We start from the raw sequence: 26,183 nt of genomic DNA, 5'->3' as shown, positions 1-26,183 counted from the left end.
GTTGGCTAGCGGTGATCGGTGAGCTAAGGCTGTACAAGGGAACGGTTGATGGGTATAAAACTGCAAATGCAGGGGTTTACCGTGGCCTTCACGGTTATTGTATTTTAGAAGTGTGTCTATCTTTTTGAATTTAATTCACAACATAAGGGAAGTGAATGGAGGAATAAATGGTGAGTGAAAAAAAGAAACAACCAAGTAATGTGATTAAATTTTTATAAAAATATACCAAATGACTAAACAAGTATTTCACCGTTACAGACAGTTTTTCATCATTTCTACAAACACCTTATGGGCATATAATTTCTACAAATGGTAAATGAAATGATAATGACCCAACAGAGGTCTCCTCCTTCATGATAAATCTTTCCGCGGGCTTGCCGTTAGTTTGACTTGTCTTTTCTTTTACCACTGATGGAAGTGGCATTGTTTTCATCGACTTGGGAATCCAAGCAGTTACTTACACCATTGGAAACAGTAGCGACAACATCATGACCACTTGGCCGGGTAATGCAGAGCCAACATATCGAAGACTCACTGTTAGTGCCTGGTGCTAGCGGCACATGCCAATAACCTTTTTCCAATTCCTGAAACATTTCAAGAACAGCATTTAGAAACAGTAGTCAAGAAACAAAGTTCTGAATTTGACGAGGCATGGTATACAAACATTTTGGATGCTGAAGTAGTTAGGATTTTTATGTTTGCAAGCTCAGCTTAGATCCCACGTGAATGATCTCAATGCTCTTATACAATGTTTCACTAATAACAATCATCAGATATCCAACTTCAATTTCCAAACATACAACTTCACCGATTTCTACGCTATTTTTGTAATATGAAACTAATTAAGAGGTAAAAGCAAGCAATTGATAATAAAAAAAAGGGTAGAAAAATCGTGCTCAGGCATCTTGAAATTCCTATGGGGTTTGGAAGGGTGTCACATCCCACACACATTGGCCAATTGGGTAGATAGAAAGAGCATCCAAGGTATCTTTGCGCCGTAGGTTTGTTTACTGCTCCTGCTCAGGCATCTTTATATTCCTTGGTAGATGGAAAGGGTATCCGAAGCATATGTAGTTAAGCCATACCCTAGTAAATAAATCGTGAGTATCTTGCTCAGATGTCAGAGCAAGCACCATTTCACCAAACATTTGCAAGTATATTCCAGTGTTACCCCTCTGATAACAGTTGAAAAACTGTTATTTTCATGCTTAAAAGTGATACTAAAAGCAACCTTTAGACTTAGAAACTAGCTTGAAATCATGCATTTTGTTTATATTTTCAGAAATAAGAGAGCTGGACAGGTTTATGCTTGAATTGAGTGTTTTTGTGCAGGTTTTGAGGTGAATTTGGTGAAAGAAGTGAAGAATGAGAGAGAGGACATTAGAAAAGACAAGAAAGAGTGCAAAAAGAGAAGTCGAAGGCACCGCTCAGCGGCAAACTACCGCTGAGCGGCACTCAAGAGGTGGCGTTGGAACCGCTGAGGGGCAAATGGCCGCTGAGGGGAAGAAAGAAGACGCGTAACCACCGCTGAGCGGTAAATGGCGCTGAGCGGCACTTTTTGGGCTTGGGATTTTGTAATCTTTTGTAACTCTAGATTAGTATATAAGGGCTTGCACGTCCTTTAGTTAGTGATCTTTGGCAGAAACGAGGCAAACACTCTCTCTTTCACCCCTTTGAAGGAGGATCTTGGATGCTCAAGCTACCTCTTCACCTTTATTGGGTTTATTCTTTCATACTTTCATTGTTATTCATCTAGGTTCACCATGAATATGGTGAACTAAACCTTGTATGTTTGTTGGGGAATCAAAGTAATCTCTTGAAGCTCTCATATATGGATTTGTTGAGTACATCTTTGAATTAAGACATATGCTTTCTTTCATCATTAGTTAGGGTTTTTCCTCTTTGCTCAATGCTTGCATTGTTTAACTCATTCTAATGCATGATTATTGGTTTTGTTGATACGGACACGTACGGGGAAATCTAGATCCGGGGAATTTCTCCCAATATTATACTAACAATATTATATTGGTTGCCTTTAAGCTCCTGCACTCATGAACTAATCATTAGGAATGCTAGGAATTGTATGAACTATTTGATTAGGGAGAAGCCATCTAGAATGGTACATTAGAGAGTGGCATTAACAATGATGATTTGAATGTTGAATTCCTAAAATATATGAGAGTGGATGAGATGAAATTGACCCCCAACAACATATTCATTCATATAATTCCTTGAAAGTGTTTATCTTTTGTCTTTGCCATTGATCAATTCATGCATACATGTTTACTTTTCGTCTTGCATAATTAAATCCAAATATTTCGTTTGTAAGTCTTAGCTAATCAACAAATCACATAACTAAACTAGGCCGTGAGTCCTTTGGGAGAACGATACTTGGTCTTACCAAGTTTATTACTTGAAACGATTCGGTCATACTTGCCGATTGTGAAACAAGTTTGTGACATCATATTTTGGTGCTTACAAATTTGTCCATCAAGTTTTTGGCGCCGCTGCCGGGGACTCGTGGTTTAACTGGTTAATTTGTGTGATTATTGATTATCTTTGACTTTTTTTTTTTTTTTTTTTTTTTTTTAATTTAAATTTCGAATTTTTATTTTATCTTATTTTATTTTTCTGTTTATATTTTTCAGTTTGTATTTTATTTGATTTTATTTTTATTTTTTTTTTTTTTTGTTTTCTGTTTTTCTGTTTTCTGTTTTTATTTTCTGTTTTTTATTTTTCGGTTTTTATTTGATTTTATTTTATCTTTTTAGATTAGATTTTATTTTATTTTATTAGATTTTATCTTTTTATCTTTTTAGGTTAGATTTTATTTTATTCTTATTCTATCTTTTAGGTTAGGTTAGATTTTATTTTATTTTATCTTTTAGATTAGATTTTATTTTTTGGATTAGGTTTTATTCTATTTTATTTGATTCTATCTTCGAAATCTTTTATCTTCTTATATCTTTTCAATCTTTATTTTCTTCTATATCTTTTTGTGCTAACAATTGTTTTTAGGGTTTTGTGCCTAATGTCTGCAGAATGCAATTTGGTCAAGAGTTTAACTATAGGGGCACTCAATTCTACCAAAGTAATTTCAACCAATGGTGGGAACCTCACTCAAGCATGGATCAAAGCAAATTTTGGCAAGCTGCTGGACAATTTGAGAACCAACCACAACAACAATGGCAGCAACAACCCTTTCTATCAGGAAGTTTGGATAGGTTGGAGGACACCCTTCAACGATTTTTGAAAAATTCCGACTCTACTCAGAAAAGCATTGAAGAATCATGTAAAAGAATGGAGATGCAACTTCGTCACATTAGTCAGATATTAAATGATGATGTTAATACTGATGTTAACCTTAAGGAGGAAGGGCAAGTCATTATCACTGAAAGTGACAAGATTCTTGATGAGGAAAAATTAGAGGGAGATGAGGAAAGGGTAGAGAGAAAAGAGAAAGAAGAGTTGAGTGAGAAAGATAAAGATGAAGAAAAAGAAAAAGAATTGGTTGAGAGAAAAGAGAGAAAGAAAATTTGTGTGAAGATAAAGAAGTTGAGGAGAAAAAGAGAAAGGAAGAAAAAAATAAAAGAAGAGAAAAAGAGAAAATTTAGGGAGAGAAAAAGGAAGAAAAAGAAGATGAGAGGAAAGAAGAAGAAATCACATGAAAAATCACATCCTCATCTAAAGAAGAATCATAGGAAGGAAAAGAAATTCAAGTGCTTTATGGAAATCTTCAAGAAATTGGAGATTAAAGTTCCTATGATTGAGACATTGCAACAGGTTCCTGGTTTGATCAAATTTCTGAAGAAGTTCAGTAGAAAGAAGAAAAAGAATTGGTTGAGAGAGAAGAGAGAAAGAAAATTTGTGTGAAGATAAAGAAGTTGAGGAGAAAAAGAGAAAGGAAGAAAAAATTAAAAGAAGAGAAAAAGAGAAAATTTAGGGAGAGAAAAAGGAAGAAAAAGAAGATGAGAGGAAAGAAGAAGAAATCACATGAAAAATCACATCCTCATCTAAAGAAGAATCATAGGAAGGAAAAGAAATTTAAGTGCTTCATGGAAATCTTCAAGAAATTGGAGATTAAAGTTCCTATGATTGACACACTACAACAGGTTCCTGGTTTGATCAAATTTCTGAAGAAGTTCAGTAGGAAGAAGAAGAAAAAGAAGAAGGAACTTGAGCTTTACTGGGTCAAGCTAATGACATTAAAAGAGCGCTTGCTGGGAGGCAACCCAGTGAATTTAAAAACTTTTGATTTGGTTTTGTAATTTTTAATTTGTGAACATTAGTTTTGTAAATATTTTTGTTGGATCCAGCATCTACTGAAGGATGTTAGGTTTGTAACACCTACTGATGGGTGTTGGTGAGAAAATTTTGCACCTACTGATGGGTGCTGGTAAGTTGGAAACACCTACTGATGGGTGTTGGTGGATTTTGGGTCAGGCTCGTGACGTTAAACAAGCGCTACCTGGGAGGCAACCCAGTTGATTGATTGTTTTCTGTTTGTCTATTTTAGTTAGGGTTTGCATAAGCATTTTTAACATTGAATTGCAGGGAACCTATGAGGGGTATGCTAGGAAGGCACGTAGGTCAAGAAAAGAAGGAGAAGGGCACATCACGAAAGTGCCGCTGAGCGGCATTTACCGCTGAGCGGTACTAACGCAGATGGGCTTAAGTTCCCCTTAGCGGAACCCGAGCCCATTGGGGTATTTTTAAACCCTAAGCTGCGCGTTTTTACACTCTTTCAAGTTCTTCTCTGCATAAACACTTCCACACCTCTTCTCCTAGGTTTTCCACATCTTTCTACTCTTCCCTCTTTAGAAGATTTCTCTTCCACTCACTTTTATACTAGTGTGCCATCAAAGTTTGGGGTTGGAAGAGAGCATTCTAGTTTGGAAGCATTCTCATATCATCTAGCATCTCCACCCAAGTAAGTAAAATGCATTTTGTTCATTCTAGGGTTCTTGAATTTGAATGTGATTGTCAAAGCATGAATACTTAGGGGTTTTAGTTTCTATGCATGATTTGATGATATATTTGATGTTTGAACCGATTAAACTGCTTGATTATGAACTGGAAAACTGAAAATTGCATTTGGGTGGAGTTAGGACTGTTTTAAAAAGAGATTTGCAAAAATCTGCAGATCACCGCTGAGCGGCATTTACCGCTGAGCGGCACTCTGCCAGATTTGTTTTTTCTGGTTTATTGCGTGTTTGAATGTGGCACTGGTGGCGCTGAGGGGAAATTCTGGCCCTCAGCGGTGGTTTAGCTTCGAAAGGAGTTGTGTTCTGAGTTTACTAATGATGAACATCATGTTCTGTGGTTTTGGATTTGTGTTTGAATGCAGGAATGGCATCCTCTTCAGGAAAGAGATTGAAAACCATGGCAACCAAGAGAAAGGAAAAGGAACCAGAGCAGCCCCATAATGGCAGGTTCCTCTCTAGGAAACATGAGAAGCACTTTAGGGTGGTTCAGGACAGGAGACTTCTAATGGAGAGAAAGGTTGGAATGATACCTAACTTTGCTCCTCAATTTGGAGAGCAAGTGTTAGGGAATGATTGGGGGAAGCTAGCCACTTATCCATCACCTGCCAACATAGCTGTGGTGAAAGAATTCTACACCAATGCAAAGAAGATTGGTGATTATCCAGCTGAGAATTATTTGGGCTATGTTAGAGGCCATGCTATCAGGTATGATTCTGACTCCATCAATAACTTTCTGGATACTGTGTGGGCTGGTGAGCAATGCCAGTTTGCTCTTAGCATGGAGGAAGGTGCTGACTTTGAGGATGTTGAAAGAGTATTGTGCATACCTGGAGGACACTTCCAAAGGAATAGATCTGGCTCAGTGGTTAATATTAGGAGGACAGATTTGACTCCTCTTGCAAAGTATTGGATGGCATTTTCTCATGCCAACATTCAGCCATGTTCACATGTGTCAGATATTACTCTTAGCAGGGCACTATTCATCTATTGTGCTATCAGAAACTTGAATGTTAATATTGGGCAGGTGATAGCTGATGAGATTAGTGTGTGTGCTAACACCTCAAACAACAAAGCACCACTGGGACATCCTTCTTTGATCACTCACCTTTGCAAGCTAGCTGGGGTGGATACTTCTGTTCCACCATTTGAGAGGCCAAGAAAAGCTATAGATGAGGCCTATTACAGACAGTACTGTGGAGGTGAGGAGGCAGCCCAGCCAGTTCCACCACGCCAGGCTCGTAGAGAGAGAAGGCCAGCACAGGGCAGGACTTCTGCTGATACTCATGAGGCAGAACCATTCCAGATGAGGGACATGTATATGTCTCTTATAGGTGCTCAGTTGCAGTCCATCCACAGAGGGCAGGTGGCCACGGCTGAGATGATAGTGGGGATGTATGATACCCCTCCAGCACACAGGTGGACTATGGATGAATTCCATAATGTGGTAGCTTGGCCAGAAGAACCAGTATATGGAGGAGCTGGAGCAGCTGAAGCTTCAGCCAGAGATATGGAGGAAGATGAAGCAGAGGAGGAGGATGCATTTGATGAAGATGATGATGAAGAGGAAGAGGAAGATACAGAGAGCTCGGACTGATGAGGAGCTGAGATAGCATTTACTGATGAATGCTATCATATGATTATGCTTTTGTGGTTTAAGTTTTCTGAACTTATTTGTTTTTGTTTTTAGATTAGGGTTTGATGTACTCTATTGAACACCTGGTTCCTTATGATGGGTTGCTATTAACTGTGATTGTGTGATAAGTAATGCTTGATGATGCTTATTGATTGATTGATGTTGAGATGATGTGCACATTAAAATGCTTATACAGGTGATTCACAAGCTTTGTGAACAAATGCATAATATCATGATTGTGATTGTGAAATTAAGCAGGATGTGCATGTCAAATGTGAATGAGCTTATATGTGAGGTTTTGAGCTCCAGAGTTGTTATTGTTGAATGCTATTACTTTGAAAGCATGAATGACTTTGCCCAGGTTTTCTATGATTGAATCAATTGCTTGTTTTGCATCATATGATCAAAGGCCGTGTTTTTGAAACCCTTTTTATTGGCCAAATTCATAAAGTTAGCCTTCTAAAAGAGAACACGTTGTGTTCTATCCTTTGAACCCTTAGCCTTAAATATACACTGAACACCCTTGATTGAAAATCTTTACCTTGAGTTAAGTAGAAGATCTTGTGTGGTATTGTTAAATGTTCAAGTTTGGGGTTATTGGGGAAACATGAAAAAGGAAAAAGCATTGAGCTAACAGCTAAAAAGTAAGAATATGCAAAGAAAAGAAAAGAAAAAGAAGCAAAGCTCAATGCAAATGCAAAAGCAAAGGCAAAAGAAAGTTGGGAATGAATAAGAAGATTGTGTTGTTATGATTCTCTTAACTCAAGGATTTTGTGATCCAGAAAAACCAATTTTCTTGTTAGCCCAGCCACATTATAAGCCATTGAAAAGTCCTTGTGATGATGCATGCTTGTGAATGTATTTGATTGTGGTTAAATGAAAGGCAAAGTTGATTCATGTGACATTGTGATAGTGGAGTGAATGAGTGAAACACTTTACCTCTTATACACTTGTGTGTTGAGTGAAACACTTTACCTAGTGAGGAAAGATTCCATAAGCACATGAACATCCATGCTTAATTGATTGATCATTCATGAAAAATAACATTTGTTGGAACTTAAATGACTTTGTGAACACTAAAGCATGTGCACATCTTGAATTAACTCTTGGTCATAAGTTTGAGTGAAGTTATTACTTATCTTGAAAAGAGGATTTTGAATGAGTGAACCATCATATGAATTGGTTGGAGATGGAGTTACATTTTGTTTGCTTGAGGACAAGCAAAGTTCTAAGTTTGGGGTTGTGATAACAGTTGAAAAACTGTTATTTTCATGCTTAAAAGTGATACTAAAAGCAACCTTTAGACTTAGAAACTAGCTTGAAATCATGCATTTTGTTTATATTTTCAGAAATAAGAGAGCTGGACAGGTTTATGCTTGAATTGAGTGTTTTTGTGCAGGTTTTGAGGTGAATTTGGTGAAAGAAGTGAAGAATGAGAGAGAGGACATTAGAAAAGACAAGAAAGAGTGCAAAAAGAGAAGTCGAAGGCACCGCTCAGCGGCAAACTACCGCTGAGCGGCACTCAAGAGGTGGCGTTGGAACCGCTGAGGGGCAAATGGCCGCTGAGGGGAAGAAAGAAGACGCGTAACCACCGCTGAGCGGTAAATGGCGCTGAGCGGCACTTTTTGGGCTTGGGATTTTGTAATCTTTTGTAACTCTAGATTAGTATATAAGGGCTTGCACGTCCTTTAGTTAGTGATCTTTGGCAGAAACGAGGCAAACACTCTCTCTTTCACCCCTTTGAAGGAGGATCTTGGATGCTCAGGCTACCTCTTCACCTTTATTGGGTTTATTCTTTCATACTTTCATTGTTATTCATCTAGGTTCACCATGAATATGGTGAACTAAACCTTGTATGTTTGTTGGGGAATCAAAGTAATCTCTTGAAGCTCTCATATATGGATTTGTTGAGTACATCTTTGAATTAAGACATATGCTTTCTTTCATCATTAGTTAGGGTTTTTCCTCTTTGCTCAATGCTTGCATTGTTTAACTCATTCTAATGCATGATTATTGGTTTTGTTGATACGGACACGTACGGGGAAATCTAGATCCGGGGAATTTCTCCCAATATTATACTAACAATATTATATTGGTTGCCTTTAAGCTCCTGCACTCATGAACTAATCATTAGGAATGCTAGGAATTGTATGAACTATTTGATTAGGGAGAAGCCATCTAGAATGGTACATTAGAGAGTGGCATTAACAATGATGATTTGAATGTTGAATTCCTAAAATATATGAGAGTGGATGAGATGAAATTGACCCCCAACAACATATTCATTCATATAATTCCTTGAAAGTGTTTATCTTTTGTCTTTGCCATTGATCAATTCATGCATACATGTTTACTTTTCGTCTTGCATAATTAAATCCAAATATTTCGTTTGTAAGTCTTAGCTAATCAACAAATCACATAACTAAACTAGGCCGTGAGTCCTTTGGGAGAACGATACTTGGTCTTACCAAGTTTATTACTTGAAACGATTCGGTCATACTTGCCGATTGTGAAACAAGTTTGTGACATCATATTTTGGTGCTTACAAATTTGTCCATCACCCTCTGCCTATCAACAATAAATACAATGAAAACATACCATGCTTAAGAAATGAACAAACAAAAATGCAAACAAAATATATATTAAGCATTACTATTTGCACAAATGCCGATATTTTGGAGATCAAACTAATTAAGAATAACTTATCTGCATCCACACCAATTGTAGGAGACATACAATTGTCATCACAAAAAGGATCTCAGTCTGATCCCTGAAGGACAGAGATCAAAGTTGCTTGCACAACTTCATGAACATTAGAGGTAAAAAAAAGTTTAAAAAGAATATACTGAATCATCACTTTATTAAATGACAATACAAATTTCTTGTTAATAACCAGAATAATTGTCTCAGGCCAAATAGTAGGAAGATATACACAAACACCAATGAAAATGATTGAGGTGGCACTGGGAACTAGTTATTGAGTCCCGTTAAGAAGGTATAGAGGAATTAAATTAATTATTTAGGGGAAGTTTTCTAAATGAGAGAGGTGGATTTTGATTATTCTCTTCTTCATCTAAAGCAGAGGGCATTGCAGTATAGGTGTATTCTCTGCAGGAGCTGTGCTCCAGAAAGGTAAAGCAGCCCCTTTTACACTTATGTTTTTTCCTTCGTTTGTGATTCGTTTATGTTTTGAAGCTTACACTGACAGAACACAATAGAATCCCTTTACCCTCAGTCCTCAATCTTGGGTCCCTAAGTCCTAACTTCCTACCATCTCCCCTCGAATACCAAAAGATCAAAACTACTAAGTTGTCACACAGAACAAAATGCAAGCGCATCCCAGAAGGAACAGTAGTAGAGTGGCCACTCCAACATTACCTGGATAACCAATGAATATGATGGAGGCATCTGAAGCTTTAGGTTTCCTTTAATAAAAGTGTAGTGAACCTGTAAAGAAAACAAGATAACTAGTAAAGAAAAAGAAGGGTAAGCCATATAAATCTTGAATAACCTACATATCACATGTTGAACTATACGCAGAAGAACCTTAACAGCTCGAAACGGAATCAACTACTCCTATGTCAAACATAGGAAAATGTCCTAAAGGGAATAACAAACAATTAAAAATTATGCATCACCTTTTTTTCACAAAAACTACACACCCCTCCCGGAAAAATCCCAATCCCACATAAAACAGGTACAATAAAATTTAATTAACACAAAACATAATATCCAAATGAAAAATCTCCTAAACTAACCTTAGGAGTAATTGTGGGACCCTGGAAAATTAATTCTGATAAACACCTTGTCAAATAAAAATTTATTTATAGAAACCCCTCTGCAGTGCATTAAAAACGCACTTTCATAACTCTGCCACTCACTGCCAAGTGTCACCGAGATAGAATGGGAGTCAGTAATGGGGGTACAGGTGTCGACGGGGGAGACGCACGATCGTGCGGATGTGGGAGAAACAAAAAGAATTTCTGGAAAACCCTTCCTCTCTCCTGCACTCATCTTCTTCCCTCCAAACTCAGACCCCATTCTCTCCTGCTTCTGATTGAGAGGGTCGCACCTCACACAAAAGTTGTTTGCATAAAAGAATGCAGTATAAACTAGGAAGTGACTCCTAGGTCGTCTCTCAAGGACCAAATGTGGTTCGGGTCTCAGATCAAACACGTAGTGGGGGGGGTTGTGAAAGATTTGGTGAATGCAAACGACGAAACTAAAAATAAGAATTAAACACAACTGAATACAATTGGAAACATTAAAGTGAATGAAAACATTAAACTGAAAACTAAAACAAATAAGTGTCCAAACAGAGTTCAAGCTATAAAAAAAAACAACGCTTAAGCTAAAACATTAAAACACTTGCGAGAATTTAAAAGAAAATATACCAAAAAAATGCTTGAACCAAATTAAAGTAGCGAGAACTAACTTCAAGAAAACTCATTAGGTTTCAACTTTTGAGCTGGAAGTAAAATGTCATTTTGCAGCAATCCACAATGTCACATTCGGCAACTATGCAAAGACAAGAAACATAAGAAAGTTGTGAACAGTAAAGGAACCAGAACGTGGCAGCAAATAAAAAAAAATAACTAAGCACCTAAGCTACTCTAAGCTGGAATAAAAAAAATTAAAGCATCCAAAGCAAAATGAAAGTGTGCTTCTCTTCCAAGCCATGACCAAGCTGCCTGCTCTATCAAAATCATCTGTAACCTTCCATATCTCAATCTCCGTTACTTCCTTTATTTCCAAACCAAAATCCTACTTCTTAGGTGGCATTCATTCTCCTCATACGCGTGTTTTTAAAATGAAAGATCTTACTCACACTTCTCGGTGGCAGCCCTCTTACCATGCTTCCAAAATGAAATATACTTCTATTACTCTAAGCAAACATTAAGCAAATATTCAATGCAACAGTGAACTTCTGTGATGATGAGCTTTGAAAGACGAAAATGAAGAATCAACAAAGATAAAAAAAATGCTTCTAAGTGGGTGGCAGCTGTGAACGTTCTTCAGATTAAAAAGTGCATGAACCAAAGAAATAAAAAAAAAGCATGTGTAATCAGCAAAATAGAAAGTGAAGCTTTTTATCCATCTCAGTAACAACGTTCCACCAAACAAAAACGTTCCTAGCTAAGAGAAAAGAAAACTGAATGAGTGTGGTGGCTGGTTCCAGGCCGTGTGTCTCCCGCGTGCTCTTCAGCTCCAGGCCGAGACACCTCCTTCCAGCACACTCTCCCTCTAGCCGTGTGACGTCCCAAAAATACAGTCATAAACTATATAATTAGAAAATCACATTTAATAATAATCCAAAACTGTTTTTGAAATAAAAAGAAAAGAACGAACGCTCAAGGACGAACGTCCTTGAGTACAGTCTTACAGCAATAAGGACGAACGCGCCAAAGCCGAACGTCCATACATAAGGGTTACAAATTTAAAACGAACGTACATGAAATCTTGACCGAACGGTTTACAAAGGGAATTACCGAACGGTCGTAATCTTAAAATGCAAACATAAGGTGGTCGAACGACCACTGAATCCAACTACTACACTACCAGCCGAGCGTCTCACTGCTCGGTCTTCACTTCGACTTCAACCAAGTTCTCTTCGTTCAGCGCCTCTTCCAAACGCTCGTCTCCTTCTGCTCACATTCACACGGATGATCATTGCAATGACAAGACGGACGTACAAAACGAGACAACACAAGGAAAAACGCAAGGGTAAGCTTATGTAATTTAACTGACGCAAAAACATATAAATCATGTATACAGTTCATCACAAACATACATATCAACGCACGCATCTCATAAATACTCAACACACGACTGACCGTCCGGACTGTATGAATCTGCGTAGTTACAGGCGTTCACGCACCCGGGTGGTGTGGTAACTGGCATCCTCATCAGCTGCCACCCGAGGTTAATCCATCCATCCAAAGTACCCCTAAGGACGAGGACCTCCTGCCATTCCCACGCATGATGTGCCCCCTCTATGTGAGGACGAACACTCACGGAATATCAGGATCGAACAGCCAGCATTAACTTCCCACAGTCATACTTTACAAATTTCCACATTCATGAGTCGTTCCTGCCTGGAACGCTCGTTCAAAGATTTCAACATTCTTCCATCTCATATACTTTCCAAAATTTACTATTCATTAATGAGTCGTCCCTAACTGGAACGCTCGTTCAACAGTCATAACTTTCATTTCCTTTCATATACATTTCATCATTCACTATTCATCAATCTATATACATTTTCATCATTAAGAGGGAGACAAAAGAAAAACGAACGTTCTGTCGACCGAGGACGAACGCTGTGAGTGAGACCAAGGGACGCTCGTTCAGAATCGAGTACGAACGACCCAGATTTGTAAAATATCAGGATTCCAAGTGACGAACGTCATTTATCAGGTGAATCAGTTTAATGGACTGACGTTCGTGAATTTCAAACCAATACTCCAAGAAATAATTTAAGTATAGAGGCTGAGGCCGGATACATCAACACGAACGTTTAAAGACCTCCAGGGAACGTTTTTATAAAATTTATCATACTGAACCCACTGCCAGTCAATGACCGAACGTGGAAATTCTGAAGTTGGACGTACGCTCATTTGTGCCAAAATAGTACGAGCGTTCAGAATCAAACCGAGCACCATTTAGGACGAGCGCTCAGTATAAGACCGAGCCTCATTTGGAGCGAGCGCTCGGTATAAGACCGAGCCTCATTTATAGCGAACGCTCAGTATAAGACCGAGCGTCAATTAGAGCGAGCGTTCATTATGAACTGAACCCCAAACAGAACGAGCGTTCAGTATAAGACTGAACACCAATTGGGACGAACGTTCGGTATAAGACCGAACACCAATTAGAACGAGCGTTCAGCATAAGACCGAACACTACCAGGTACGAACGTCAAGAGTGAGACCGAACGTTTAATAACTTAAAGTAACAAAATTGATAAATATACTAAGGGACTTTTGAAGAGGTGTTTACAAACGGTAAAATACACTTTTACACATATGCATACAACAGAAGGGAATTTATCAAAGAATACCATATGCAACAAAGCTTGGCCGAACGCTCAAGCATAATCTTTAGACATGAGGACTCTCGTCCTCAACAAAGGATTTATCCAATGAAAGAATCAATACTTCAACCATATTACTAAGGAAAACCGAACGGTCAATGACCGTTCAGTACGAACGTACATACTCATGGGAAGATCATTTTCAAATCCAGTTATGTTCCAGTTCATTTCTCATCATACAGTTTCATAGTTTCATTCGTTCATGTCATGGTATATTTCACAGTCCTCATCAAATCCATATCATCAAAAATTCATATTTCTCATTTCACCAAAATAACGAACGTTCATGTACTCCAGTCACATCAAATATCATGCATTGTAACCATACAACCAAATAACGAACGTTCATACCATTCATTCATATCATCCATCATGCAGTTAAATAACGAACGTACATATCATTTAATTTCATCAAACTTCATACAATATATTCATGCGAACGTTCATACACATACAACAAACCAGTTAAATTAAATAAGCTTCCCTTACCTGAAAAATGACCGAACGTCCACAAACGCACCACACTCTTCTCCACTACAGTTTTCCCCCGCTCGTCAACGCTCGTTAAACCAAGCTACAATGAACGAGCCCCGACACCAAATCAGATCTATACGTTTCTAACAAGGATGACGCACGTACGAACTCAGAACTGAGTTCACGTTCATGAAAAACGAACGTCAGAGAGAGGGAAGGACTTACCAGCTACACTTAACCGAACGTTTCTTCTGGAAGTCCTGGTCACCGTACGTCCTTCTATGGTACCGGAATACAGATAGGGGGAGGTGAACGGTGGTTCCTTTAGAGAGAGAAGGTGCACAGAAGGTAGAGAGAAGGAGGAGAAAATTCTTGGAAATTTGGCAGGGAAGGTGCGCGCAGAGGGAGTGGAGAATAAGTTCAAAATCTCCAATTTGTTTCCACTCCCATCCAGTGCCCGTCCAGTCTGGCAGCCACTTTCCCAGGACGGCGCACGTCCCCACTCTGCGGCGCACTCCACGCTCCTGTCGGCCATGCTGGACGGTCGTCCACTCTGCAGTCGCCACGTGTCTTCCACTTCTGATTCCTGACTCAGCTCCACGTTCGATAAGCGGCGCTCGTTAGTGGATGTCGGGCGCTGCTGTCGCCCATGTGCGTCGCTGAGGTGGCGCTCTCTCCAACTGCCACGTTTTTTTTTTTTTGGTTCTCACAAGCCGTAACCCTCCATGTGCGTGACTTTTTCTAAGTGAAAGATGATGCCCTCATTCAAGGTGACGGCTCTTTTTTTTTACCCCTCCAGCTCTCTCCCGTAACCACCTCTTCTGCTTGCTGGACCGTGGGCGTGGAGTGTGCCAGCTTCTTCCTCTTCTTTTTTTTTGTAGCCGCTGGACCGAGTGAAGGATTGCTGAGTGCACCACTGCCTTCCTTGTGCACCTCCTAAGACGCTGCTGCTGGCTGGACTTTCAAAAGCTGCTGGAACGTGGTGAAGGCCTCTTCGTGCACCTCCTTTCTCTCTCGGTGCCTTTCTTTCTTCCAGCACCTACCTTGCTGCCAGCGTGTGAATGAAGATGTTGGACTGCCCTCTGCTGGACCGTGGATCCAAGTGTTGATTGTTGGATGCCACCCGCAAGCTGCTGTGACACTTCCAAGAAAACGTGGCAGCACCTCCAATTCATTTTCTCGGCTGGACCATGTGCTTCTTTTCTTTCTCTTCCGTGGCAGCTACTAAGCCCAACGTCACACCCATCTTTGCTTTGCTGGATGTCACCCCTATTTGGTGCTTCTGCTGGAAGGCCTTTTTGTGCACAAAGAAAAGCCAAGATGCTTCTCCAATTCCAGCCCATCACGTGACAGCACCTGCTCCGGATGCTTGCTTCTACAAGGCGTGCGACTGCTTCTTCTAGCTGAAATAAGACCGTGCACACCACCCCTCTTCCTTCTTTCAACGTTAGCTTCTCCTTCTTCTTTTCTTTGACCAGCTGCTGGATTCTTCTTCTTCAAGGTGTTGCACCGTGAGCACCTCCTCTGCTGCCATGGCCGTGAGTTTCTCCAAATGGAGATCAAAATCCAAAAGCTTCTTCTCTAAATGAATGTCCAAAACCAAAAGCTTGTGTGGAGTAGAAGAGCACATCACCAAATCTGCACATCTCTTTTCAAGCCAAAGTGCCCGTGAGCTTTTTCAAGTGGTGGCCCCCATTATAAAATTCACAAAGAAAGTTGATTCCTTATTGGTAAGTGTCGTATGGTGTTGTCCCTTGGACATTAGCTTCCAACATGTGGCCCCCCTCTTTTGTTACATATGCTTCTTGCCAAAATGAATTTCACCGTGTCCAGCTCCAAACGTGACAACACTCTTGTTGACTTAAACTTGCTACCATGCCTCTTCCAACAAGCAAAACCGTGAGGTGTTTACAAATGGTGGCCCCCTCCATCATTCCAATTGATTTACTTCTTAAAAGAATCCAAGCAATGACCGTGACATTTACTTAGAAAATGTGGCAGCACACTTGTTATCTTCCAGCTATAAAACCGTGAGCTTCATTTCAATGTGGTCCCCTCCATTTTGCTTCTTAAAATTCAAGAATTGAAGGACTTGCTTAAGAGTGTTGGGAGGTCTTAGCATCGTCCAATGATCAATTCCAGCCACCACAATTACTAAACAGCAAGCAAACAATGCAAACAGATTAGAAATCACTCAAACAGCAGTAATCACTGGACTGACATATGAGAGTAAAATAAATACTGGGAACAACACAGAACGAATTTGAACAAAGTAAAAACTATATGTTAAAATAGACATCCAGACGAAACTATGAAAAAAAATTGCATGGAAAACGGATAAGAATTGAACTTAAACGAAGACACACAAGTTGACACAACATTCACGTGGCAGCCAGCGAAAATAAAAATGGCTAAGATGCATTGGCTCAATTGCCATTTCTCATTTAGCTTTCAAATGTCCCAAAAAGTTATCCAAAATTTTCCCGTAATTAATAATGCAAAATAATAAGCTCAGATAATTCAAATTAGTTAAAATAAGAATTCCCGATCAAATTAAGCACAATTAGGAAAAACAGGAAAATACCGGACGTTTAAGCATAATTCCCCGACTAATTCTAGCACATTAAACTAAGTGAAGTGAGAAAAATATTGGTTCATCACCTTCTCTCTAGAACCTTTCATCTTCTCTCTACTATAACTCACCACCATCTCCTCCGATCACGTTTCAGAAACCATAGGAACATTTCCGGAGTTGTGAGCTTCAATCTGAACCGAACAACTTCCGATTCTGAAACCGGTAAGCCTCTTAACTCTAAACGCTCGTTTCTAAAGTTCATGTGAGCCCAGACTCAGTTGCATGCAAGGATGTAATCTCGGTTCTTCTACGTTTCTCTTGATTAGATTTAGTGAAGGACTTAAGGAAGTCGTTGAGCGTAGAAAAGCCATAGTTGGGCGAATCAAAAATCACTCTCTTAGGGCGTTCACTACTGAACCAGGTAAGGGAAGCTTAGTAATTTAATTGATACTTGTATGATTGTGTGTGAAAGCATGAAGTGAACTGGATGTATGAAATGCATGTTGTTTAAGTATGCATGAACGAACACTGTTGTACTGAATGTATATGGTTGATATTATTTGAACTGTATGTTGATGATGAAACGTATGAATTGGAAAATGGATGATTTAGGTAGAGTATGAGATGATAATATGAATTATATAAAGTATACGATTTATGAATGATAGGAAATTATAAGATATGATCCGTAGGAGAAATGTTGAGTTAAGATAGATGAAAAATCTGAAAAATGATATTCCTTACCTTGATAAAGTACGCTCGTCATCAAACGGTCTTATATCGTTCGGCTTTTTAATAAATGGATAAATGGAATTCTTTCATTTGGAAAGAACTCCGCTCGAGAACGAGCGTCCTCTTGTGAAAGGCTAGGTTTGAGCGTTCGACTCAGCCTAGTGGTACCCGACGATAGTAAATTAATTGAAGTTATATTAGTAACGCTCGGTTTTATATCCAGCGTCCGTTATAGGTAGCGCTTAGTCTTATACTAAGCGTTCGTCCCAATCGGTGTTCGGTCTTATACCGAGCGTTCGTTCTAATTAGTGCTCAGTCATCTACCTAGCGTTTGTCCTAAGTAGTGTTCGGTTTTATACTGAACGCTCGTCCTTACCTTTGATTCCTGAACGGACGTAAATAGCGTTCGTCCAAATTGATAATTGGCGTTCGGTCATTGACTGAGAGTCGGTCTACTCTAACTAAATTTGCTCTTGGTACATTTAATACTAGTCTTTTGTAGTTCTATCCAGTGGGTTTTGACATTGAATCCTGGTACTTAATTTATGCTAAGTATAAATCGAATTGTTCTAGAGTCAGTTCATTTAACTTATTCAAATTGTCATGTCGCTCGTCATGAAAAGTGTGTCATCTTTATTCTTTCGGAAAAGAGAACCTTTTGGTCTCGCTTTTAAAGTTCGTCCTCATTATGAAGAGGATTGAACGCTCGTCATTTTATGAAAGTGGAACTAAGAATGAAAATGTGATTTAGAGGAAATATTATGATGTGCGAACAATATAAGAGATGAAACTATGATTATGGATTTTGAACGAGCGTTCCAAGGAGGAACGTCTCTATGATTTGAATATGGTAAATGGTATAGTATGACTATGGTAAAGCTACTGATGGCAGTTTATCCTGATATTCCGTGAGTGCTCGTCCTCACATAGAGGAGGGCAGGTCATGTGTGGGAATGGCAGGAGGTCCTAGTCCTTAGGAGTACTTTGGACTGATAGGGCTAACCTCGGGTGGCAGCTGTTGAGTGTATCCCAGTTATTACACCACCCGGGTGCATGAACGCCTGTAGATACATAGATTCATACAGTCCGGACGGTCGGTCTTATGGGAGTTTTGGATGATTAATTCTATACTGATATAGTGTTGTATTTCTTGTATGTTGATTTGCATATGTTGATTTGCATATGTTGATTTCTTACCCTTGCGTTTTCCTTGTGTTGTCTATTGTTATGTACGTCCGTCCTGTCAATGCAATGATCATCCGTGTGGATGTGAGCAGATGGAGACACCCTTTTGGAGGAAGTGGTTGAAGAAGAAAACCTGGTGGACGTCGAAGTGAAGGCCGAGACTTAGATAGTCTAGTAGGTTTAGCTTACTTTTAATTTTTGAGACGTTCGGTTATTAGCTTTTGTAAAACCGTTCGTCTTGGACCTTGGTTATTCTGTATTGATTTTCGTATCCCTGTATATGTTTAACGTTCGGCTTTTGATAGCTGATTTCATCTAAGACTGCACTGTTTAATTATGTAAATGTGATTAATTCTAATTTATGGTAACTACTATATTTTGGGATGTTACAGTAATCAATTTCAGAAAAGTGTCCAAACATGACACAGATATAATAAAATTTTAAATTAAACTTATAGGGAAAAAGATCCGATAGAAGACCCATTTTAAATTGTGAATAGGCAATAACTCACTCGTATATTGCTAAAGTAAGTAAAGCCAGAAAAATGAATAACTTACCTGATGTCTTTCTTTCCACTGGTTAAAAAAGTTACTTCCTATGAGTTCAAATATGTGATCTCGCATTTCATCATTTGTCACAAGCAAACACCTAAGTTTTACTGCGGCAAAGAGCCAATACCTGCAACCCAAAAGATTAATATATAAGTAAATGGGTTATTAAACTTAACAGATTGAAACTAAATTTTAAAAATACATATGAATCAGTGCCAAACAGAAAATAAAAATGTTATAACATATTCATGAAAAACACAACAAAGAATTTTGACTAAATTAACTATTAAATATTTGAACCTTCAAAAGTTAAAATCGTTTACATTTTAGTACTTAAAAAGTTTAGCTTTCATTTAGACCTTCTCAGTTATTCAAGTCTACGTCCACTTTGGTTTTACCAAGAGCTTCAGCTGTCTAATGTAGAAACATATCATATACGGGACATCGAATGTGAATTAAGTCCCACACAAGATTATACATATTGCATAGATAACATGATAAATTCAAGTTTTAAATAAAGAGTCAAACAAAACAAGAAACGATATGGTTGTCCAAAGATTAACAGTGAAAAGCAAATGCAATGTTTAGGACATTTATTTGGAAATTTACCAATCATCATTGGACCCATTAGGAGTTGTATACAGTGCACCATTATTCATCCACTCCTCCACCGGTTTCCTGCTGGAAGGATTTTCCATTAGCCCTCTTAGGCGCTTATTGTGCAACACAACGAGCGGCCATTTATTCCCACTCTGATTGTAAAGTTCTTTTACAACACAATCAAGCTGCTGATGGATAAATTTATGAACACCAAATTATGATGTCACAAACTTGTTTTCAATCGGCAAGTATGACCGAATCGTTCAAGTAATAAAACTTGGTAAGACCAAGTATCGTTCTTCCCAAAGGACTCACGGCCTAGTTTAGTTATGTGGTTTCTTAATTAACTCAGACTTACAAACGAAATATTTGTGGTTTAGAATGCAAGACAGAAAATAAACATGTATGCATGAATATTGATCAATGGCAAAAATCAAAAGCTAAACACTTTCAATGAATTATAGATATGAATATGTTTGTTGGGGGTCAATTTCATCTTATCCACTCTCATATATTTTAGGAATTCAACATTCAAATCATCATTGTTAATGCCACTCTCTAATGTACCTTTCCAGAAGGCTTCTCCCTAATCATGAGTTCATACAATTCCTAGCATTCCTAATGATCAGTTCATAAGTACAGGAGCTTAACGACAACCAATATAAAATTGGGAGAAATTCCCCGGATCTAGACTTCCCCGTACGTTCCCGTATCGACAAAACCAATAATCATGCATCGAATGAGTTAAACAATGCAAGCATTAAGCAAAGAGGAAAAACCCTAACTAATGATGAAAAGAAAGCATAAGTCTTAATTAAAAGATGTAAAAACAGATTCCATATATGAGAGTTTCACAAGATTACATTGATTCCCCAACAAACATACAGAGTTTAGTTCACCATATTCATGGTGAACCTGGATGAACAATAATGAAAGAATGAAAGAGATAGAAAAACCCGAGAAAGAGAAGAGGAGAGCTGTCACCATCTCCCAATCTACCCCAAGGGGTGGAAGAGAGAGTGTTTGCTTCGTTTCTGCCAAAGATACCTAACCCTAGGAAACCCTAAAGCTTATATATCATTCGTAAATTACAAAAAGTCAAATCCAAGCCCATTAAAGTGCCGCTCAGCGGTAAAATACCGCTCAGCGGTGAGTGCGTGACTTGTTTGCTCCCCTCAGCGGCCATTTTGCCCCTCAGCGGACCTCCCGCAACTCCTGAGTGCCGCTCAGCGGTAAACTGCCGCTGAGCGGTGACTTCGGCTTCTCCTTTTTGCACTTTTTGTTGTCTTTTCTGATTTCATCTCTCTCCTTCTTCACTTCTTTCATCAAATTCACCTTAAAACCTGCACAAAAACACTGAAATCAAGCATAAACCTGTCCAGCTCTCTTATTTCCAAAAATATAAAGAAAAGCATGATTTCAAGCTAGTTTCTAAGTGTACAGGTTGCTTTTAGTGTCAATTTTAATCATGAAAATAACAGTTTTTCAACTGTTATCAGCTGCACTATTACAAAATCAACAAAACAAACACAATTAGCTGCAAAAGCAATCAAGCAAAATTATTAGGCAAGAGCAATAAACATACATAACTTGTTCAGACAGTAAAATTAAAGGAACTCTATAACTTAGGAATACAACCTGAGAAATGCTAAATCCACCATCAGCAAAATTTTGTTTGTAGAGCCCAACATTTGCTCCATCCACTATAGCTTCATAAGAGTCATGCTTTTCAAGCCAGGCCTGTAAGGGATCAACCAGAAGTATCAAAACCAAGCTATTATAGCTAGACTAACAATATCAAGAGTAAATAATGGATGCAGCAATATTGCGAAGGGTTTGTATACGAAAGTAATCCAATCACAAATTGTCATGCATATTAAGTTTGTTGACTTTAACAATAACACCCCTAAAAAGTCATACCTATCAAGATTCCTGATTGATACTGATGAACCAATATTTTCCTCACTTCACTTAGTTTAATGTGCTAGAATTAGTTGGGGAATTATGCTTAAACGTCCGGTATTTTCCTGTTTTTCCTAATTGTGCTTAATTTGATCGGAAATTCTTATTTTAACTAATTTGAATTATCTGAGCTTATTATTTTGCATTATTAATTACGGGAAAATTTTGGATAACTTTTTGGGACATTTGAAAGCTAAATGAGAAATGGCAATTGAGCCAATGCATCTTAGCCATTTTTATTTTCGCTGGCTGCCGCGTGAATGTTGTGTCAACTTGTGTGTCTTCGTTTGAGTTCAATTCTTATCTGTTTTCCATGCAATTTTTTTTCATAGTTTCGTCTGGATGTCTATTTTAACATATAGTTTTTACTTTGTTCAAATTCATTCTGTGCTGTTCCCAGTATTTATTTTACTCTCATATGTCAGTCCAGTGATTACTGCTGTTTGTGTCAACTTGTGTGTCTTCGTTTGAGTTCAATTCTTATCCGTTTTCCATGCAATTTTTTTTCATAGTTTCGTATGGATGTCTATTTTCACGTATAGTTTTTATTTTGTTCAAATTCGTTCTGTGTTGTTCCCAGTATTTTTTTTTACTCCCCTATGTCATTCCAATGCTTGCTGTTTGAGTGATTTCTAATCTGTTGCATTGTTTGCTTGTTGTTTAGTAATTGTGGTGGCTGGAATTGATCATTGGATGATGCTAAGACCTCCCAACACTCTTAACCAAGTCCTTTAATTCTTGAATTTTAAGAAGCAAAATGGAAGGGCCCACATAGAAGCACATGGTCCAGCCGAGAAAATGAATTGGAGGTGCTGCCACGTTTTCTTGGAAGTGTCACAGCCCACACGCTGGCAGCAAGGGGTGCACATAGAAGCTGGATTCATTTGGGAAGAGGCACTTACGGCCTTGATCCAGCAAGAAGAGAAGAACACACACGGAACTAGGTCTCCACGGGAATTGAAGCACACGGCCCACACTTAGGAGGTGGCATCCAGCAAGGGGTATCCACGTCCAGCAAGCATGTGGTGGCAAAAAGAAGAAGCTGTCCAGCAGCTTAGAAGTCCAGCAGCAAGCGGATGCACGTTGGAGAGCTCCAAGCCAGCAGCTTTGAATTGGTACAACAGGCCCACACTTCTTCACGCTTCCAGTAGCTTTGGTGTGCACATGGAGGCATCAGAAAAAGGATGGAGGTGCAGCGGCCCACGCGGGAGAAAGTTGGTGTGACCTAGTAGGGGAAGAACTGGAGAAAAAAAAAAAGACACGGAGAATGGAGGGCTATGGGTAGCAGCAGGAACGCACTAGCTGTAGCCACCACGGAGGATAGGATGGTTGTTGAATAGAGAGCAGCAGCAGCACGTTAGGTAGTGTGTTGTCACGGAGGGAGAGAAACACACGGCTGGAGGAGGAGAAGGGAAGCAGCACACGCTGCATCCTGGAGAGAGAGATTCATTTTTCCTTTTCTTGGCTTGAGCTGCTGCATCCAGCACGTTGTGAGCAGCAGCCTCCACACTTTCTTTTCTCATTTTTGCTTTACTTGTGCACGCTGATACATTCATATTCACTCTTGTTGGCTTTGGATAAAAGAAAAAAAAAATGTTTGCTTTCATTTTACTGGCACTGATTTCAATTTTGGAACAAAGGAAGAGACACTGATTTCAATTTTGGAACAAAGGAAGAGACACTGATTTCAATTTTGGAACAAAGGAAGAGACACATGTTTTCGTTTTAATCTCTCGGTCACAGCAGCAAGAAACGAGTGCTTCTTTCTTTAGAGTAGTAGCTCAGTTTTCCTTTATAGCATTTGAATTTAATTTAGTAGGTGGCAGCATGTGTGATTTGTATGAGGGAGAGCCGCCACGGAGTTGAGATGGGAGGCATGCGAATTGGAGGAAGAAGTGCTCTATTTTTTTATTATTCCAACACATGTAGAAGATTGACTCGGTGATGGAAATTTATTTTATTTAATTGGATTGTGCCCATGATTTTGTCCAGAAGTGTCTTCAAATTTAACTAAAGCTATTTTTATATTACATAGTGAATGGATGTGCGTTGGTGTTGTGGGACCAGAATGAGCATTTTATTGTTTCTCTAGTTTAATAGCTGCATTTTAATAGGACAATTGCAATTGATGATTCCTCCGCTGCATTTAATTGGTCTAAGCATTTCTTTGCATTAAAATTTGATTATAAATATTTGATTTTATTTTATAATGATGTTTCACTCTTGCAATTCTTATCTAAGCTCATCATTTGATTCAGCAACCAATGTGCATTTATGCGTGTTTCTAATTTTTCTGTTTTAATTAATTCCCACATCTTGTTAGGACCATTTAGTTTCCTGTTTTCGTCCTCTATGTTGTTTGCTCTGTTCGGGTTCTTTAACTTCTTACAATTCCAATTTCTCCACTTGCTTTAGAGGTTGTTTGGTCTCAATGTAGAACCGTTCGGTCATCGGTTGGACCGTCGGTCTTCATGCTTTGTTCATTTCTGTCAATGTTTTCAAGTATGTTTAGTTGTATTTAATTTCAAGTTTTAATTTAGTTCATTTAAAATCACAAAAACATTGTCACAAACCCCCCACTACGTGTTTGATCTGAGACTGAACCAAAATTTGGTCCTTGAGAGACGACCTAGGAGTCACTTCCTAGTACTATACTGCATTCTTTTATGCACAACTTTTGTGGGAGGTGCGACCCTCCCATCAGATACCTACCTAGCACAGAAACTAAGCTCTAACAATAATATATCATCATTCATGTCATTTAAAATTGTGTTGCATTGCAATGAATGGAGATATCAACAACACCTGAAATTCACTAAAATTGGCCTTGACCTCTCGTTCCAAGGCCAAGCCAGCAACAGACCCTGCAAACTTCTCCGTCTCCGAATCATCAATATCAACACAAACCAATTGCTCCCCACAACAAGAACAATGTCCATCGGCACCAACACTCGTTCTGTTGACGGCCCAATCCCCTTTACCAATCCATCCCTGACCATGCCACCCTCCCCCATTCCGCAAAACCCCCTCTTTGACCTGCCCCACATCAAATTCCACCTCACCAACCTCAGAGGCCTTGGCACCACAAAACCACTCCTCAACAACCACCGTAGTGGACTCACTAACACATCTCACACAGCTTCTAAGCTTATGCAAATACTCATACACCTTGTCCGCTCTACCACTCCACGCACTCACCTTCAAAAGCGCGGCGAGTTCCGCCTCCTCCAAACTCACCCCAACGCCATTCATGTGTTCCTCCACCTCGTAGGCCTTATCCGCGTCTAGCATTTCACAACAGAACAACGCAGGATCGTAGGTTCTCAGCCTCAGGGTAGCGTTGTTGTACTTGCCCATGCCCTTCACCAACTCGAAGGCATAATCGGCGTCACCCTTGGGCGCAGCGAGGCGCACAATGGCAGTAACAGAGGCCTCATTGGGAACGACGCCGAGAGAGGACATGTGGCGGAAGGCGCGGAAACCGTAATCGAGTGCGGTGGTTTTGAGCAAGTCGTCGGCGACGGAGTTGGAGCAGAGGTAGAGGAGGGCATTGAAGTGGTGTTGGTTGAGGCGCGTATTGTTCAAAACGGCGTCGTCATAGAGGGATATGGCGCCTCGCAGGTCCTTAGCCTTGGAACATGAGTTGAGCTCAAATTGGAACTTTGCCTCAGGATTTTGACTGGTTTTCTTCTTCTTCTTTGGATTCTCCATCGAAGCGCAAGACTGAGAAATTGGTCCAAGGATTAATAGTTGCAGGGTTTAGTTTAAAACCCTAGATGGCGGTTTTTTCTTGGGTTCGTTCGTTCCAAAGAGATGGCAGTTACTCACGATCAGACCCTTAACCCATGGGCTTGTCTTTGGTCCGTAAGAAAAACTACAACTCCTTTGTTTGTTACTTCGAGAAGTTAGGGGTGTTGCTCCCTCCACCACCACACCTTTCTCCCTCCACCTCCCCAATTTTTTTTAATTCCAATTATATCCTCAAATTAAAATTTTTTACTTATACTATTTTAATTTATTTCAAACCTAGTTCTCCTACTTTACTCCTTGCACTCAACCTTTCCATCTCTCAATTCTGTTTAACAATTTGTCTTCAGTTTTACTCTACAACTCCATTTGTCTTCTTCGTTTCACTTCTCCTCCTCTGTTTCTTTCTTCTTCATTTTCCTTACATTATTAAAATACATTAAAAATATATTCAAAGATAATAAATCAAAACATTTAAATTAAATTATTAAAATATTTCTAAAATAAAAAATAAACTAATAAAACAAACCTAAAATTAAAAACGTAGGTGACATCCTTCAACGGATGTCAACATCCGTTTAACAAGACGAAAGTACATCAATCTTGAGCATTCGGTATTAATCTAAAATTCTTAAGTTTGGATCT

At 39.1% G+C, this 26,183-nt stretch overlaps 2 protein-coding genes across 2 annotated transcripts in view; both read right to left on the bottom strand.

The window, feature by feature from the left end:
• LOC148195234 (uncharacterized) overlaps nt 1-16,265 on the bottom strand; it is a 44,956-nt gene extending 28,691 nt beyond the window's left edge. Inside the window, exons 1-3 of the mRNA XM_088095131.1 lie at nt 14,411-16,265; nt 14,201-14,285; nt 9,997-10,065 (exon numbers count right to left, since the gene is read on the bottom strand). The gene's annotated coding sequence lies outside the window, so the exon portion shown is untranslated. The remainder of the gene's footprint in view (nt 1-9,996; nt 10,066-14,200; nt 14,286-14,410) is intronic.
• Nucleotides 191-25,610, bottom strand: LOC148195233 (proteinaceous RNase P 2-like). Its single transcript, XM_088093767.1, has 6 exons — nt 24,597-25,610; nt 21,468-21,569; nt 19,839-20,014; nt 19,236-19,356; nt 9,997-10,065; nt 191-584 (listed from the first exon to the last, which is right to left on the bottom strand). The coding sequence occupies exons 1-6, from the start codon at nt 25,500-25,502 to the stop codon at nt 381-383; spliced, it is 1,578 nt and encodes a 525-aa protein (XP_087949893.1). The 5' UTR covers nt 25,503-25,610; the 3' UTR covers nt 191-380.
• Between the last annotated feature and the right edge of the window lie 573 nt (nt 25,611-26,183).

This window comes from Vigna umbellata, chromosome 7, assembly GCF_029865625.1.
Source record: "Vigna umbellata cultivar VRB3 chromosome 7, Vumbellata_1.0, whole genome shotgun sequence".
Taxonomy (NCBI): Eukaryota; Viridiplantae; Streptophyta; class Magnoliopsida; order Fabales; family Fabaceae; genus Vigna; species Vigna umbellata.
This window is presented reverse-complemented; position numbering and strand designations above follow the sequence as displayed.

Bases quoted from the DNA above. Each gene is read 5' to 3' on its own strand.
- LOC148195233 (XM_088093767.1), bottom strand. From the start codon at position 25,502: ATGGAGAATCCAAAGAAGAAGAAGAAAACCAGTCAAAATCCTGAGGCA. The intron at 21,570-24,596 runs GTGTTGTTGATA...GATCCCTTACAG, and splicing joins CCAATTTTAGTGAATTTCAG to GCCTGGCTTGAAAAGCATGA. The intron at 19,357-19,838 runs GTAAATTTCCAA...TTTGGGTTGCAG, and splicing joins AATGGGTCCAATGATGATTG to GTATTGGCTCTTTGCCGCAG.